We start from the raw sequence: 18,123 nt of genomic DNA, 5'->3' as shown, positions 1-18,123 counted from the left end.
CACCGCATCATGCCCCCATTCTTTATACCTACAATCCCTTACAATCACAAATCTTCACCTAACAAACCCAGGATTCTAGGCATCCGGCAACAGAGATTGATTCCAATCATGATATCTCCCATCTCCCAAACACTTGGACTAACCCTATTCACGCTCACATTGTTCAACGCACAATCAATCACAAAAAAACTCCACCTTCTCAACGACCACCTGACTGATAACAACCCCGACATTTGTGCCATTACAGAAACATGGCTGAAACCCACGGACACAGTTCTATTGAACCAACTCCCCAACCACCTCTATAACGTACACTCTATCCCCAGAAACAAAAAAAAGGGTGGAGGGATCCTGCTTGCCTCCAAAAAGAGCCTAGGGATCACACCACAACTTTCCACTACAATAAACAATACTGAAATTGCCTTTTTCAATTCGGACCATCTGCAAATAGCCATAGTATACTCACCTCCAGGCACCTTAGATACTGACCCCTCACCAGTAATTGAATTCACTACCAAACACTTCAAACAGGACAAACCAGCTATACTGATGGGTGACTTTAACTTACATGTAAACAGCGCTCGTTTAACCCACAACTGTGAAATCCTTCTCACAGCACTTTTGCAAACCTCGGACCTCTCGCGAGGTCCGAGGTTTGCAATTAACAAGTAGATAGGGAACAAAAGGCAATAATTAACAAGTAGATAGGGAACAAAAGGCAATAAATAACATTGATCTAAGTAATAATAATAAAATAATAGAAATAGTAGTTATTAATGAAATATTTTGAGACTTGCTCTATATATGCGTGGTAGTCTACTTGGATGACATATTGATTTTTTCCCGGGATCTACAGATGCATCGACAACATGTGTTACAAGTTTTGCAACGCTTAAGAGGGAATAGACTCTTTGCCAAGGTTGAAAAATGCATCTTCGAAAAAGAATCTCTAACCTTCTTGGGGTACATTATTTCCAATCTGGGCTTTCAAATGGATCCCTCCAAGTTAAAATGCATCCAAGAATGGCCGCAGCCTATCGGGTTACGTGCGTTCCAACGCTTTCTGGGGTTCGCCAACTACTATCATAGTTTTATCCGGAACTTCTCCAAACTGGCTGCTCCCCTCACTGCTTTAACTCGTAAGGGGGCGGACATCAACACATGGCCTGTGGAAGCTGAAGAAGCCTTCCAGGACCTCAAGAAATCCTTCCTGCAGAAACCTCGCCTTTGGCATCCGGATCCTAGACGTCCATTTACGGTAGAAGTAGACGCCTTCGCTGTTGGAGTAGGAGCAGTGCTCAGCCAAAATGACGCATCTGGAACATCTCACCCATGCTCCTACTTTTCTAGGAAATTCTCTCCAGCTGAACATAACTACTCTATTGGTGACAAGGAGCTCCTAGCCATTAAGCTTGCTCTAGGAGAATGGCATCAATGGCTTGAGGGAGCACAATATCATATAACCATTTTTACGGACCATAAGAACTTGATATATCTCCAAGAAGCCCAACATCTTAACCCACGCCAAGCTCGATGGGCGCTCTTCTTCTCATGTTTTAATTTCAAACTCCACTATAGACCCGCTAGTAAGAACATTAAAGCAGATGCCCTGTCCCACTCTTTCTCTGCAGAAGACTCGGAGGAGCCCATTCAGCATATCACTGACCCGGTTCGTATCATCCTCTCTGCTACCTTTACGGTACCACCGGGGAAAACGGTGGTGCCAAAGAGGCTCTGTAGCAAGGTGCTAGCCTGGGCACACGACTCCCAGTTGGCTGGACATCCAGGACGTGACCGGACTCTGAATCTTCTTCGGCAATATTATTGGTGGCCTGAGATGCGCCAGGATGTTCGAGCGTATGTTGACTCTTGCACAATTTGTGCCCAACACAAAATTCCAACAGGGAAAACTTGGGGTCTTTTACAATTGCTTCCTATGCCCACGAAGCCATGGACTCACATTTCCACAGATTTCATCGTGGATCTTCCACCCTCTCAGGGCAGTACAGTAATATGGGTCGTTGTGTACCGATTCTCCAAAATGGCCCATTTCACCCCGCTCCCCTCCCTCCCATCTGCTCCTTGCCTGGCCCAACTATTCATGTCTCATATTTTCCACCTCCATGGCCTGCCACAGCACATTGCATCTGATCGCGGTCCGCAATTCACGGCCCGATATTGGTCCAATCTCTGCAAGAAGTTTCGTATTTCTCTGGACTTTACCACGGCATTCCATCCACAAGCCAACGGTCAAGCGGAACGGATTAATCGTACCTTGAAACAATTTCTATGTTTATATGTTAACACCTGTCAGGACGATTGGGCAGCACTTCTTCCTTGGGCCGAGTTTTCCCACAACTCTCATGCCTGCACTTCGACTGGGGCTTCTCCGTTTCAGATTGTTTTCAATCACCAACCCCGGCCACCTTTACCCCTGCCATTGCCTGTTCCCTCACCTGCAGCACAGCTAACGGTAGCACAATTGAAAAGACTTTGGGTGCATACTCGGCAAATGCTACTATGGGCGGCTCGTACCGCGAAAAAATTTGCAGACAAGCACCGAAGACTAGCTCCTCGTTTCTATCCAGGAAAAAAGGTGTGGCTTAGCACCAGGCATATTTGTCTACGGATTCCATCCATGCAACTTGCTCCTCGCTACATTGGTCCCTTCCCGGTGCTGCAGCAGCTGGGTCCCGTGACCTATCAACTTCGTCTGCCTGCCACATTAAGAATCCACAATTCTTTCCATGTGTCTCTTTTGAAGCCCTTGGTTCTTACTTGGCCTACTCGGAAGGTGCCTGCTGCTCTGCCGCCCACAGCGGAGGAAGGCCCTATATACCAGGTTCTTGAGGTTCTTGATGTCTGGAGACGAGGCAGGAAGTGGGAATATCTCCGAGCTTGGGAGGGATTTGGGCCTGAGGAGAATTCCTGGGAACCTGCTAAGAACATTCTGGATAAGAACCTTCTACACAATTTTCATCTGGATCACCCAGGAAAGCCCAAGCCTTCTAGGGGGAGGCCTAAAGGAGGGGGTACTGTTACGGCCGCTGGCCGCAGCAGTCCGTAACCGGGGCTAGCCACTCACCCGCGGCATCGGGCCCTTCCTGGGACGGCCGCAGGAGCCAGCATCTGCCGCTGAGATTTTCTTCGCTGCTGTGCCGATTCCAAGATGGCCACTGTTCTGCTGACTCTGCCCCCGCCGGGCCTCCTAGAGCCGCGCACGCGGCTGCTGAGGTGATTTAAAGGGGCCATGACAGGAAATGGTCATGGCTCCTCTTCGGGACTTCTTCCTGGTGCCCTGTATTTAAGGCAAGGTCTGCTCCTCAGACCTTGCCTTGGTATCTTGGCTCTTGGTCCTGTGCCTTGAGTTCTTGGTCCGCAGCCTGCTCGTCTGGGTCCTTGTTCCTGGTTCTCCCCTCGTTGGACAAATTTCTTCTGGCTTCGGCCCCTGGACCGGCTTCCGACCATCCTCTGGCTTCGAGCCCTGGACCGGCTTCCGACCATTCTTCTGGCTTCGACCCCTGGACTGGCTTCCGACCATTCTTCTGGCTTAGTCCCTCGGACTGACTTTGGACCATTCTCCAAAGATCTATACTTGAATCAACTTCGACCTGCTGGAGGCGCCAGCTATCTGGATTACACGACCTGCAGGAGGCACCTGCATCCAGATTTTCTTCGGTCTCCAGGGAGTCTCCTAAGTCCCAGCGGCCGGGTTCCTATGGGCTCCTCCTGGGGGAATCACGAGCTTCCAGGGTGAAGTCTTCATTCCACGTCTACATCACCAGGCCTCGCCTTTCGACAGTAGGGATCTAGGAGGGTTTACTCTCCTAAGAAGCACTGACTCTACCTCGAACCAAGGGTCCACTGCCAGAACTATAACAGGAAGAGGTCTTGGAGGGGGCCCTTTGAACGAGGGTACTGTTGCGTCCGTTGATCGCAGACAGTTGCGACCGCTCTGCCTTACCTCTTTTTCTCCCCTTTCACTCTCTTTGGGCAAGATGGCTGTCTCCGGTGCCGAGTGTCTCGGCGTTTCCAGACAAGCATGGGCATCCCCATCTGCCATGCTCACTCCCGTGGTCTCCTAGGCCGCGAGCGCGCACATCTCCTATTCTCAAATACACGTCATGGCGGGAACTTCGGGGGCGGTCCCACCGCATGACGACAGTACCTCCGGGTATATCTAGCCTCCGCCTCCGCTACCACTTTGAGTTAGCAAAGACTTCACTTCGCTACTCTAACTGCTCTAAGCTGCACGCTTAGATGCCACTTTCACGCTAAGGGCCTCACTCCAGGAGAAGCTCTACATACCCGCTCCCTCTCGCTTCCAACTTCCCTTCGGGGTTCCTCACTAACAAAGAGAACCGCTCCTCGGGGTCTTTTCTCTCTATTTTATTTCAGGATATTGGACCATTGGGTACTCGCTCCTCGAGGGCCTATCTACTTCATATCCTGCACCAAGGACCTGCTACCACCAGGAAGACGCCATCACTCTGTGATTACCTCTGCAATCCAGCGCTCCAACTTCACCCATCAGCCGGGCGGTTTCCGCACTGTAGGATCCCGCCTATTGTGAACATCTGGGTGAGACCATACTTCTGAGCCTGTGGAACGTACTGGTACTTCGTGGATCAGTGCCTTACCTTCCTGCTTCACCATCTATCTACAGCAGTACAATAAAGACTCTATCCATTCAGTGTCTGCTATCTGTGTTAGCCTATCGAAGTGGTTCCCCAAGGGGCTCCTCCCCGTGGGTGGAGTCATCTCCATTGCGACCAAGGGTCCACAGTGCTTCAAACACAACAGTGTGAAAGCATGTTTTTATCTGTGTATGTGTGAGAGCGACAGCGCACGTGTGTGTCTATGAGAGCATGTGGGTGTATGCATGTCTGTGAGAGCATTTCTGTGTCTGTATGTGTGAGAGCATGTTTGTGTATATGTGAGACTATGTCTGTGCTGTATGTATGACAGAGTGTCTGTGTGTGTGTGTGTCTGTGACAGCATGTCTGTGTCTGTGTGTGCGTGAGAGCATATTCTGTGTCTGTTTATGTGTGAGAGCATGTTTGTGTATATGTGAGACCATGTCTGTGCTGTATGTATGAGAGAGCGTTTCTGTGTATGTGTCTGTGACAACATGTCTGTGTGTGCATGAGAGCATATTCTGTGTGTTTATGTGTGAGAGCATGTTTGTGTATATGTGAGACCATGTCTGTATCTATGTGTGAGAGCATGTTTGTGTATATGTGAGATCATGTCTGTGCTGTATGTATGAGAAAGTGTCTCTGTGTGTGTGTGTGTGTGTGACAGCATGTCTGTGTCGGTGTGTACGTGAGAGCATATTCTGTGTCTGTTTATGTGTGAGAGCATGTTTGTGTATACGTGAGACCATGTCTGTGTCTATGTGTGAGAGCATGTTTGTGTATATGTGAGACCATGTCTGTGCTGTATGTATGAGAGAGCGTCTGTGTGTGTGTGTGTGTGTGTGTGTGGGTGTCTGTGACAGCATGTCTATATCTGTGTGTACGTGAGAGCATATTCTGTGACTGAGCATATGAGAGGAGACAGATGATGAGCAACAACCCCGTTCCTGTCCCTTGCTAATCAATGACAATCTCAGAGCAGCTGGAAACCTGATGTACCCTCCTTTTCTACCCCTCCCTGCTCACTCCCTTGATCCGTTAAGTTCTTTGAAAATGTTCTCCGCAATATTCTGTTATTCAACGACTAAGAAAATATGTTGATTGTTCACAAAACCCTACTGTTCCCAACTACTATGTTAACTCCATTTGATTGTAAGATAATTGCATATGTTGGATGATAATTGCAGATTTGTAAACCGTTATGATGGCTCTACTGAATAACGGTATATAAAACCCTACAAATAAATAAATAAATAAATAAAAGATCCCAGGTATGGATAGCAGGGGATTTTTTTTCATCCTTTTTAAGTATTAGGTCTGCTGTTTTGAAATATCTTATAGGTCTTTGGGAAATGTATATGAGTTTTATATTATTGGATGTTATTCTGTTTGTCAGCTGTTTTGAAATATTCTTTTTAATAGTATTGTTTTACTTCTATTGATGATTTATATATCCTGATTTTATTGTTTGATGTTTTATGAGGAATTGTAATGTTTCTGTTTTTCCATTGTTGCACGGCATAATAGTCTGGCTTGTTACCGTTTATAGTTCAGATTTTGTCTGTACATTTGTGGATAATACATTGAAATCGTCTGTTCAGTGTGCTGCAGCAGTCAAAAAAGCAAACAGAATGTTAGGAATTATTAGGAAGGGAATGGTTAATAGAACGGAAAATGTCATAATGCCTCTGTATCGCTCCATGGTGAGACCATACCTTGAATACTGTGTACAATTCTGGTCACCGCATCTCAAAAAAGATATAATTGTAATGGAGAAGGTACAGAGAAGGGCAACCAAAATGATAAGGGGAATGGAACAGCTCCCCTATGAGGAAAGACTAAAGAGGTTAGGGCTGTTCAGCTTGGAGAAGAGACGACTGAGGGGGGATATGATAGAGGTGTTTAAGATCATGAGAGGTCTAGAACGGGTAGATGTGAATCGGTTATTTACTCTTTCAGATAATAGAAGGACTAGGGGGCACTCCATGAAGTTAGCATGGGGCACATTTAAAACTAATCGGAGAAAGTTCTTTTTTACTCAACGCACAATAAAGCTCTGGAATTTGTTGCCAGAGGATGTGGTTAGTGCAGTTAGTGAAGCTGGGTTTAAAAAGGTTTGGATAAGTTCTTAGAGGAGAAATCCATTAACTGCTATTAATCAAGTTGACTTAGAAAATAGCCACTGCTATTACCGGCATCAGTAGCATGGGATCTTCTTAGTGTTTGGGTACTTGCCAGGTTCTTGTGGCCTGGATTGGTCACTGTTGGAAACAGGATGCTGGGCTTGATGGACCCTTGGTCTGACCCAGTATGGCATTTTCTTATGTTCTTAAGGCCAGAGGAAGGGTATTAGGTACCCTGGGCAAAACTTACAGCCTATCTCCTCTCTCATCCCTGTCGCGCTCTCCCCACACACCATTAAAAATTAGGACTTCAAATGACAAAACTTCAATAACTGCCAGCACTCAACTACTTATGAAAAAGCAGGAAGGTAAGGCACCAATGAGATGAGGGTCCTCCAACGATGTAGGGATCTCTCAGGCTGCCAATTTGTCTTTCAGAGTGGGCAAGTACCCAAAAACTAAGTCTATCCCATGTAACCATTGCTAATGGCAGTGACTATTCTCTAAGTGAAATTAATAGCAGGTAATGGACTTCTCCTCCAAGAACTTATCCAATCCTTTTTTAAACACAGCTATACTAACTGCACTAACCACATCCTCTGGCAACAAATTCCAGAGTTTAATTGTGCATTGAGTAAAAAAGAACTTTCTCCGATTAGTTTTAAATGTGCCCCATGCTAACTTCATGGAGTGCCCTCTAGTCTTTCTATTATCTGAAAGTGTAAATAACCGATTCCATCTACCCGTTCTAGACCTCTCATGATCTTAAAGACCTCTATCATATCCCCACTCAGTCGTCTCTTCTCCAAGCTGAAAAGTCCTAACCTCTTTAGTCTTTCCTCATAGGGGAGCTGTTCCATTCCCCTTATCATTTTGGTCGCCCTTCTCTGTACCTTCTCCATCGCAATTATATCTTTTTTTGAGATGCGGCGATCAGAATTGTACACAGTATTCAAGGTGAGGTCTCACCATGGAGCGATACAGAGGCATTATGACATTTTCCGTTTTATTCACCATTCCCTTTCTAATAATTCCCAACATTCTGTTTGCTTTTTTGACTGCCGCAGCACACTGCACCGACGATTTCAATGCATTATCCACTATGATGCCTAGATCTCTTTCTTGGGTTGTAGCACATAATATGGAACCCAACATTGTGTAATTATAGCATGGGTTATTTTTTCCCTATATGCATCACCTTGCACTTATCCACATTAAATTTCATCTGCCATTTGGATGCCCAATTTTCCAGTCTCACAAGGTCTTCCTGCAATTTATCACAATCTGCTGGTGATTTAACTACTCTGAACAATTTTGTGTCATCTGCAAATTTGATTATCTCACTCGTCGTATTTCTTTCCAGATTATTTATAAATATATTGAAAAGTATGGGTCCCAATACAGATCCCTGAGGCACTCCACTGTCCACTCCCTTCCACTGAGAAAATTGTCCATTTAATCCTACTCTCTGTTTCCTGTCTTTTAGCCAGTTTGCAATCCACGAAAGGACATCGCCACCTGTCCCATGACTTTTTACTTTTCCCAGAAGCCTCTCATGAGGAACTTTGTCAAACGCCTTCTGAAAATCCAAGTATACTATATCTACCGGTTCACCTTTATCCACATGTTTATTAACTCCTTCAAAAAAGTGAAGCAGATTTGAGAGGCAAGACTTGCCCTGGGTAAAGCCATGCTGACTTTGTTCCATTAAACCATGTCTTTCTATATGTTCTGTGATTTTGATGTTTAGAACACTTTCCACTATTCTTCCTGGCACTGAAGTCAGGCTAACCGGTCTGTAGTTTCCCGGATCACCCCTGGAGCCCTTTTTAATATTGGGGTTACATTTGCTATCCTCCAGTCTTCAGGTACAATGGATGATTTTAATGATAAGTTACAAATTTTTACTAATAGGTCTGAAATTTCATTTTTTAGTTCCTTCAGCACTCTGGGGTGTATACCATCCGGTCCGGGTGATTTACTACTCTTCAGTTTGTCAATCAGGCCTACCACATCTTCTAGGTTCACCGTGATTTGATTCAGTCCATCTGAATCATTACCCATGAAAACCTTCTCCATTACGGGTACCTCCCCAACATCCTCTTCAGTAAACACCGAAGCAAAGAAATCATTTAATCTTTCCGCGATAGCCTTATCTTCTCTAAGTGCCCCTTTAACCCCTCGATCATCTAACGGTCCAACTGACTCCCTCACAGGCTTTCTGCTTCAGATATATTTTAAAAAGTTTTTACTGTGAGTTTTTGCCTCTACAGCCAACTTCTTTTCAAATTCTCTCTTAGCCTGTCTTATCAATGTCTTACATTTAACTTGCCAACGTTTATGCTTTATCCTATTTTCTTCTGTTGGATCCTTCTTCCAATTTTTGAATGAAGATCTTTTGACTAAAATAGCTTCTTTCACCTCCCCTTTTAACCATGCCGGCTGCACACATCACACACCCCAAAAGCTGGCTCTGCCTATTGCTAAAAAGACTGCAACTGGTACTAAATATTGCTGCAAAATTTATTTCTGGGCTAAAGGAGTTTGATCATGTAACTGAGACACTGGAATGGCAGTAAAGTGCTCATCTGAGTATAACTCTGTACTCGGACCTACCTTATGGAACACTTTGCCTGATTCTCTGCGAGCGTTAGATTATCTTGTATTTTTTTATAAACAGCTAAAGGCTCTGTTGTTTCAAGAAATGTTTCTTTCTGCTCGGACTTTTGGTTGTTAAGTGTTCCCTGCTTGTAGTCACTGCGCATGTACTGTTTTATATAGTATGATTATGCTGATTTATTACATGTTCACTGTTTTTTTGCAATTTGCTTAGCACAGCTAGTTCATGATGCGTGAAAAATAAATGTTTTAAATAATAAATAAATATACTGGCTGCCTAATATGCAAAGGATTAGTTTTGAAATGCTTGCAGGGAGGCCAGCCTCAGTATTTAGTGGATTTCCTAGTCCTGTACAAGCCAGGTAGAAATATTGGCTCCTCTCAGTTAGATGTATTAAGAGTTAAGACTGGAAAGGTTGAGGACAGTGTTTGGTTACGCAGGCTCCGTTTGTGGAGCCGAGGAGCGAGTCCAACTATTCAAAGTTTAGAAAGGTAATCAAAACCTGGTGCTATTTTATGTAATGGTTTATTGTGCGATACAATTGTGATTGTATAATAGTGTGAACATTTTAAATATAAACTGCTTTGGATTACAGGAAAGTCGGTACAAGAAAACCAATAAACTAAAGTTTTAATGCGATGCAGCTGAGGAGTAGCAGAGTGGTTAGAGCAGCAGGGCCCAGAGGCTGCTGCTGCTTCCTTTCCTCAGGTGCAAACTCAAGAAGCTGACGTAATGGTAACCCTGTGAATGATGGCAGACGAAGACCAAATCATCCAGCAAGCTGCTTCTGTAGTAAGGTACATTCAGAAGAGCACACACTCGCATGCACGTTTCTTTGTGCGCCAATGTTACTGTGCATGTAAAACTGAGGATCCTGCTCAGTGCCCCCGCATGGAAATCCCCTGCTAATGAAGGCATTAACTGTTACCCCCCCTCCAATGCAGAGCGGGGCGCTGGCTTAACTCAGGCTTTCACTCCTGGTCAGAGGTGGAGGAGAGTTTCCAGCCTATGGGCAGAAGCGGGAGTCTGGATGCAGAAAACAGGGTTTGCACACACAAGAGCACGTCTTCTGCACACAAACTACTTTCTCTGCCGACAACACTTCTCTGCACAAAATCCTGTTTCATGTGCATAAAAGTCATTTATGTGCAGATAAATCAGGGCTGAGAGGCTCCTGCCCTCCCCTGAGCACTCAGTTTAACGTGGGTTTCTGTGCAATCCAACTCTCCACGCACGAGAACACAGCGAGAGTTCACCTTTTAACCTGGGCCTTAGGAAACTGAATTTCAGCTCCAGTTTTAAGCCTCACATTCTGGGCACAGGCAGCTGAACGTAATCCGCTTTCACGGGGCTGAAAGGTGGAATCTAAATGAAATAAATGCATTTACTCAGGCAAACATGTTCCTGCTCAGGAGTGGGGCTCACACGTTTTGAATACGGACCTCAAAGCTATTACGGTATCAGGGGCCCGCCAGACAGACCCAGGCACATTTCCACGAGGGTTTCATGCTAACTAATTCACTATTGGGTCCGGCAGCCCCAGCACCCGTGATGACTCTGCGCCAGGTCACGTCAGGCCCCACAACGTCCGTGCAGCCGTTTATGGGTGCGTGGCGAGGATAAAAAGAGCGAGTTACTGCTCGCACTGCCCAGGCTGCACCTCTCGGCGGGGCTGGATAGGAAAGCTGAGCAGATGTCAGCCCCTGCAGCCTGCACCGCTGCAGCACTGACGCCGGGCTCCCGGGATCTGGCACTACAGCAGCTTTGTGGCCCCAGGAGACAAGCAGAAGACACGGCCCACTGCAGCCTCCCTCCCCAGAAACCCATACTGACCCGACAGCAATGAAGAGGAAACCAGCCCCAGGGCAACGCCCGGAGCCAGCGCATCCCCACTGCAATGGGGAAGTGACACAAGGGGCCATTCACAGCTCCGGGAGCCACAGTCCCTCCACTGCAGCAGGGAAGAGAAGAGCAGGGCCCATTGTGGCCCCAGGGGTCTGTGCACTGTCACTGAAGGAGGGAAGAGAGGAACAGGGCCCATTGTGGCCCCGGGAGTCTGTGCACTGTCACTGAATCAGGGAAGAGAGGAACAGGGCGCATTGTGGCCCCGGGAGTCTGTGCACTGTCCCTGAATCAAGGAAGAGAGGAACAGGGCCCATTGTGGCCCCGGGAGTCTGTGCACCGTCACTGAAGGAGAGAAGAGAGGAACAGGGCCCATTGTGGCCCCAGGAGTCTGTGCACTGTCTCTGAAGGAGGGAAGAGAGGAACAGGGCCCATTGTGGCCCCAGGAGTCTGTGCACTGTCACTGAAGGAGGGAAGAGAGGAACAGGGCCCATTGTGGCCCCAGGAGTCTGTGCACCGTCACTGAAGGAGGGAAGAGAGGAACAGGGCCCATTGTGGCCCCGGGAGTCTGTGCACCGTCACTGAAGGAGGGAAGAGAGGAACAGGGCCCATTGTGGCCCCGGGAGTCTGTGCACCGTCACTGAAGGAGGGAAGAGAGGAACAGGGCCCATTGTGGCCCCGGGAGTCTGTGCACCGTCACTGAAGGAGGGAAGAGAGGAACAGGGCCCATTGTGGCCCCAGGAGTCTGTGCACCGTCACTGAAGGAGGGAAGAGAGGAACAGGGCCCATTGAGGCCCCAGGAGTCTGTGCACCGTCACTGAAGGAGGGAAGAGAGGAACAGGGCCCATTGTGGCCCCAGGAGTCTGTGCACCGTCACTGAAGGAGGGAAGAGAGGAACAGGGCCCATTGTGGCCCCGGGAGTCTGTGCACCGTCATTGAAGGAGAGAAGAGAGGAACAGGGCCCATTGTGGCCCCAGGAGTCTGTGCACCGTCACTGAAGGAGGGAAGAGAGGAACAGGGCCCATTGTGGCCCCAGGAGTCTGTGCACTGCCGCTGAAGGAGGGAAGAGAGGAACAGGGCCCATTGTGGCCCCGGGAGTCTGTGCACTGCCGCTGAAGGAGGGAAGAGAGGAACAGGGCCCATTTTGGCCCCGGGAGTCTGTGCACTGTCACTGAAGGAGGGAAGAGAGGAACAGGGCCCATTGTGGCCCCGGGAGTCTGTGCACCGTCACTGAAGGAGGGAAGAGAGGAACAGGGCCCATTGTGGCCCCGGGAGTCTGTGCACCGTCACTGAAGGAGGGAAGAGAGGAACAGGGCCCATTGTGGCCCCAGGAGTCTGTGCACCGTCACTGAAGGAGGGAAGAGAGGAACAGGGCCCATTGAGGCCCCAGGAGTCTGTGCACCGTCACTGAAGGAGGGAAGAGAGGAACAGGGCCCATTGTGGCCCCGGGAGTCTGTGCACCGTCACTGAAGGAGGGAAGAGAGGAACAGGGCCCATTGTGGCCCCGGGAGTCTGTGCACCGTCATTGAAGGAGGGAAGAGAGGAACAGGGCCCATTGTGGCCCCGGGAGTCTGTGCACCGTCACTGAAGGAGGGAAGAGAGGAACAGGGCCCATTGTGGCCCCGGGAGTCTGTGCACCGTCACTGAAGGAGGGAAGAGAGGAACAGGGCCCATTGTGGCCCCGGGAGTCTGTGCACTGTCACTGAAGGAGGGAAGAGAGGAACGGGGCCCATTGTGGCCCCAGGTGTCTGTGCACTGTCACTGAAGGAGGGAAGAGAGGAACGGGGCCCCATTGTGGACCCAGGAGTCTGTGCACTGTCACTGAAGGAGGGAAGAGAGGAACAGGGCCCATTGTGGCCCCAGGAGTCTGTGCACTGTCGCTGAAGGAGGGAAGAGAGGAACAGGGCCCATTGTGGCCCCAGGAGTCTGTGCACTGCCGCTGAAGGAGGGAAGAGAGGAACAGGGCCCATTGTGGCCCCAGGAGTCTGTGCACCGCCGCTGAAGGAGGGAAGAGAGGAACAGGGCCCATTTTGGCCCCAGGAGTCTGTGCACCGTCACTGAAGGAGGGAAGAGAGGAACAGGGCCCATTGTGGCCCCGGGAGTCTGTGCACCGTCACTGAAGGAGGGAAGAGAGGAACAGGGCCCATTGTGGCCCCAGGAGTCTGTGCACCGTCACTGAAGGAGGGAAGAGAGGAACAGGGCCCATTGTGGCCCCAGGAGTCTGTGCACCGTCACTGAAGGAGGGAAGAGAGGAACAGGGCCCATTGTGGCCCCGGGAGTCTGTGCACTGTCACTGAAGGAGGGAAGAGAGGAACAGGGCCCATTGTGGCCCCGGGAGTCTGTGCACTGTCACTGAAGGAGGGAAGAGAGGAACAGGGCCCATTGTGGCCCCAGGAGTCTGTGCACCGTCACTGAAGGAGGGAAGAGAGGAACAGGGCCCATTGTGGCCCCAGGAGTCTGTGCACCATCACTGAAGGAGGGAAGAGAGGAACAGGGCCCATTGTGGCCCCAGGAGTCTGTGCACCGTCACTGAAGGAGGGAAGAGAGGAACAGGGCCCATTGTGGCCCCAGGAGTCTGTGCACTGTCACTGAAGGAGGGAAGAGAGGAACAGGGCCTATTGTGGCCCCAGGAGTCCGTGCACTGTCACTGAAGGAGGGAAGAGAGGAACAGGGCCCATTGTGGCCCCGGGAGTCTGTGCACTGTCACTGAAGCAGGGAAGAAGCCAGGCCCATCATGGCACCGGGGAACCGGAGAGGGGCAGCAGGAAAGTGGTAATGGGAAGAGAGAGGGTGGGAAATGGCTGGGAGGTATGCACTATCTGCTCTACCCCTCCCTGCTCCCTTGCCGTTTTGTTTATTAAACCCCCTGCCCAGCTTCATGGTTGAGTGAGAGGAATGCAGTGCTTTATTCATTTCTTTGAAGAATTTAGACCCAGCTCTGCAGGCGTTTCCTGTGCTTGTATTGATTGACGTGGCTGCCCTGCAGGGGCAGATGGAGCTGCACTGGGATTGGATGGGCCCTTCTGAGTAAATATTCCCTCTCTTATATTTCCCTGCCCAGTGTCACCCGTTTCCCTCCTGGCACCTTAGGCCAGTTGTTCCTTACCCAGGGGTGCTCGCTCCATTTTAGACACAGGCCACGAGCTAAGCTTGTGACCCTCTCTCTCTCCCCGAGACCCAGAAAAGCTTTGTGGTTTTACCAATTAGTAACTGCATAATCGCATTTGACTGTTTTCAACTAAATCATCACAGCTGCAAGAATGCAAGGAACCTGTAGCATCATTTCCAATCCCATGTCATCCTGCTGTAAGGTCTGTCTTTAGTCACTGCTCTGAAATACATGTTCTGGACGTTAAGGAGGGAGTCAGTCTAAATCTCTAAAGTTATCTGTCACGGAGCGAGGACAGAACTATTTTATACTGCGCCTTCCTGATCGGAAGATCATTCAAAGTGGTTTAGAAGAGCAATAACAAACTGCACCACACCATAAAATACAACACAAACAAACAAACAAAGCAGCCCTCTCAACTGTCCCCCACTACCACCATAAGCCAACCAGACCAACCTGCCCCTTAAACAGAGGCCACACATCCTCTTCTCTCTTCACTTCTAGCAATTCAGGATGCTCTGAGCTTAAACTGCAGCCCCAGCCATGCATGCACCGTCCTGACCTTCCTCCCGAGTCTGCTACCTGCTCATGCTTTCTCCTGGAAATGTAATCCCCGGAACAGTGATCCTTTTATGCTCTGTGTTATTCCTCAGTGGAGTCTGCAGTGTTTCTTCCCATTACTCTGCCAATCCCCAGCTCTCGGCAAAGCTCAGTCCCCCTTTCAGGAGTCACCATGGCGCCACATGTGCCGCACTCCCCTGGCACCACATGTGCCGCACTCCCCTGGCGCCACATGTGCCGCACTCCCCTGGCGCCACATGTGCCGCACTCCCCTGGCGCCACATGTGCCGCACTCCACTGGCGCTTCTCACTCTCCCACTGAGTTTAGGTTTCAATTTGTTTTCTTCTTTTCAAAGGCGCTCATTTTTAAAAGGATCTGCACCATCTGTCAATGCACTTTACCCGTGTAAGTGGGCTTTTGAAAATTGCTGCAATATCTGCCATTGAGTTGCCCAGCGGAAATTCCCCTGGATGAGCGCGTTACACACGTAAATAGCTTTTGAAAATTGCTGCGATTGTATCTCACATTTACAGGTGAAAATGCTCCCCTGTGTGTGCTATAACACAATCAGAGTAAAATTACATAGAAAATAAACCTCATTAATCAACATAAAAACATTTAGAATCGCATCAGATCACCGTGCAATCATGTGATGTTTGTATTGTTATATTTCCCCCAGAATAAAGTCAAACCGTCCTCCCACTCAGTGCATGCGGAGCCTCCAGGCGCACAGCAGAGCAGGAATGGGCCTCAGGCTTAGGAGGCGCTGGGCAGTGTAAGCTGTGCTCATTTCTGTAACCTTCAAGGAGCAGTTTTAGCCCAATTTCTACCGTGTCCGGTTGCAGCAGCTGGGGCACAACGAAGGCTGGGCAAGCAAACACAGATTTCTCTGGCCCACATCGTCATCTCCATGTCCCTTGCAGGCCCACTGCTTCCCAACCCGCTCCGTCTTCTGGTGGATCTGAAAGAGTCCCGAGATCAGCGCCCGGTTCAGATCCACCGGCGGGCAGAGCTGGGCTGCCGGGGAAGGGAGGCGACGGTGCAGGACACCCCCCCCCCCCCGGCTGCTGTCACATCACCCTGCATGGCTGAGCAGAGTATCCTCAGCCCCCAATAATTCTGCTCCTCCTCCAGCCACCTGGAGCCTCTTACAAGCCTTTGCAGAAAAGCAAGCAAAGCGCAGGAACCAGCTAAAGAGCAAGCTGTGCGCAAAGCAGAAGAAGAGATTCAAAGGGGGCGGAGCAAGGGAAGGCGAGCCCCATACCTGCTGGGTCCCCGGCTCTGGAGGCAGCGGGACGTCACCAGCGACCCCAGGCTAAAAACAAACAGTGAGCAGAGTTTAATTCAAGGCACCTCACTGGCTCCTCTCACTCCAGCACCAGAAGCTGTAACTTCACCCCTCACTGCCACCTGCACTCGGAAGCAATGACATGAAAGCCACTAACAGTGCAGGGAGGTGCACGTATCCTTCCGCCACCCACCTCCTTATATAAATAACACAAACTCACTGCCCTCTCACTCCCTGCAAGGATCCCTCCACCACCGATTACCTATCCAATGGTTAGAACCTCAGTGCCCTCTCACTCCCTGCAAGGATCCCTCCACCACCGATTACCTGTCCAATGGTTAGAACTTCAGTGCCCTCTCACTCACTGCAAGGATCCCTCCACCACTGATTACCTGTCCAATGGTTAGAACCTCAGTGCCCTCTCACTCCCTGCAAGGATCCCTCCACCACCGATTACCTGTCCAATGGTTAGAACCTCAGTGCCCTCTCACTCCCTGCAAGGATCCCTCCACCACCGATTACCTATCCAATGGTTAGAACCTCAGTGCCCTCTCACTCCCTGCAAGGATCCCTCCACCACCGATTACCTATCCAATGGTTAGAACCTCAGTGCCCTCTCACTCCCTGCAAGGATCCCTCCACCACCGATTACCTGTCCAATGGTTAGAACCTCAGTGCCCTCTCACTCCCTGCAAGGATCCCTCCACCACCAATTACCTATCCAATGGTTAGAACCTCACTGCCCTCTCACTCCCTGCAAGGATCCCTCCACCACCGATTACCTATTCAATGGTTAGAACCTCACTGCCCTCTCACTCCCTGCAAGGATCCCTCCACCACCGATTACCTGTCCAATGGTTAGAACCTCAGTGCCCTCTCACTCCCTGCAAGGATCCCTCCACCACCGATTACCTGTCCAATGGTTAGAACCTCACTGCCCTCTCACTCCCTGCAAGGATCCCTCCACCACCGATTACCTATCCAATGGTTAGAACTTCAGTGCCCTCTCACTCCCTGCAAGGATCCCTCCACCACCGATTACCTATCCAATGGTTAGAACTTCAGTGCCCTCTCACTCCCTGCAAGGATCCCTCCACCACCGATTACCTGTCCAATGGTTAGAACCTCAGTGCCCTCTCACTCCCTGCAAGGATCCCTCCACCACCGATTACCTATCCAATGGTTAGAACTTCAGTGCCCTCTCACTCCCTGCAAGGATCCCTCCACCACCGATTACCTATCCAATGGTTAGAACTTCAGTGCCCTCTCACTCCTTGCAAGGATCCCTCCACCACCGATTACCTGTCCAATGGTTAGAACCTCAGTGCCCTCTCACTCCCTGCAAGGATCCCTCCACCACCGATTACCTATCCAATGGTTAGAACTTCAGTGCCCTCTCACTCCCTGCAAGGATCCCTCCACCACCGATTACCTGTCCAATGGTTAGAACCTCAGTGCCCTCTCACTCCCTGCAAGGATCCCTCCACCACCGATTACCTGTCCAATGGTTAGAACCTCAGTGCCCTCTCCCTCCCTGCAAGGATCCCTCCACCACCGATTACCTATCCAATGGTTAGAACTTCAGTGCCCTCTCACTCCCTGCAAGGATCCCTCCACCACCGATTACCTGTCCAATGGTTAGAACCTCAGTGCCCTCTCACTTCCTGCAAGGATCCCTCCACCACCGATTACCTATCCAATGGTTAGAACTTCAGTGCCCTCTCACTCCCTGCAAGGATCCCTCCACCACCGTTTACCTGTCCAATGGTTAGAACCTCAGTGCCCTCTCACTCCCTGCAAGGATCCCTCCACCACCGATTACCTATCCAATGGTTAGAACTTCAGTGCCCTCTCACTCCCTGCAAGGATCCCTCCACCACCGATTACCTATCCAATGGTTAGAACTTCAGTGCCCTCTCACTCCCTGCAAGGATCCCTCCAC

General features: G+C 49.7%; 1 protein-coding gene across 1 annotated transcript in view; it reads right to left on the bottom strand.

The window, feature by feature from the left end:
• The window catches only part of LOC115096245, a 111,773-nt gene that overhangs the window by 46,677 nt on the left and 46,973 nt on the right, over window positions 1-18,123 (bottom strand). The window contains exon 4 of the mRNA XM_029610754.1: window positions 16,158-16,208. Within this exon, the coding sequence (XP_029466614.1) occupies window positions 16,158-16,208 (51 nt within the window). The remainder of the gene's footprint in view (window positions 1-16,157; window positions 16,209-18,123) is intronic.

Source organism: Rhinatrema bivittatum, chromosome 7, assembly GCF_901001135.1.
Source record: "Rhinatrema bivittatum chromosome 7, aRhiBiv1.1, whole genome shotgun sequence".
Lineage (NCBI taxonomy): Eukaryota > Metazoa > Chordata > Amphibia > Gymnophiona > Rhinatrematidae > Rhinatrema > Rhinatrema bivittatum.
Note: the sequence above shows the minus strand (reverse complement) of the source record. Positions and strands in the feature narration are given on the sequence as shown.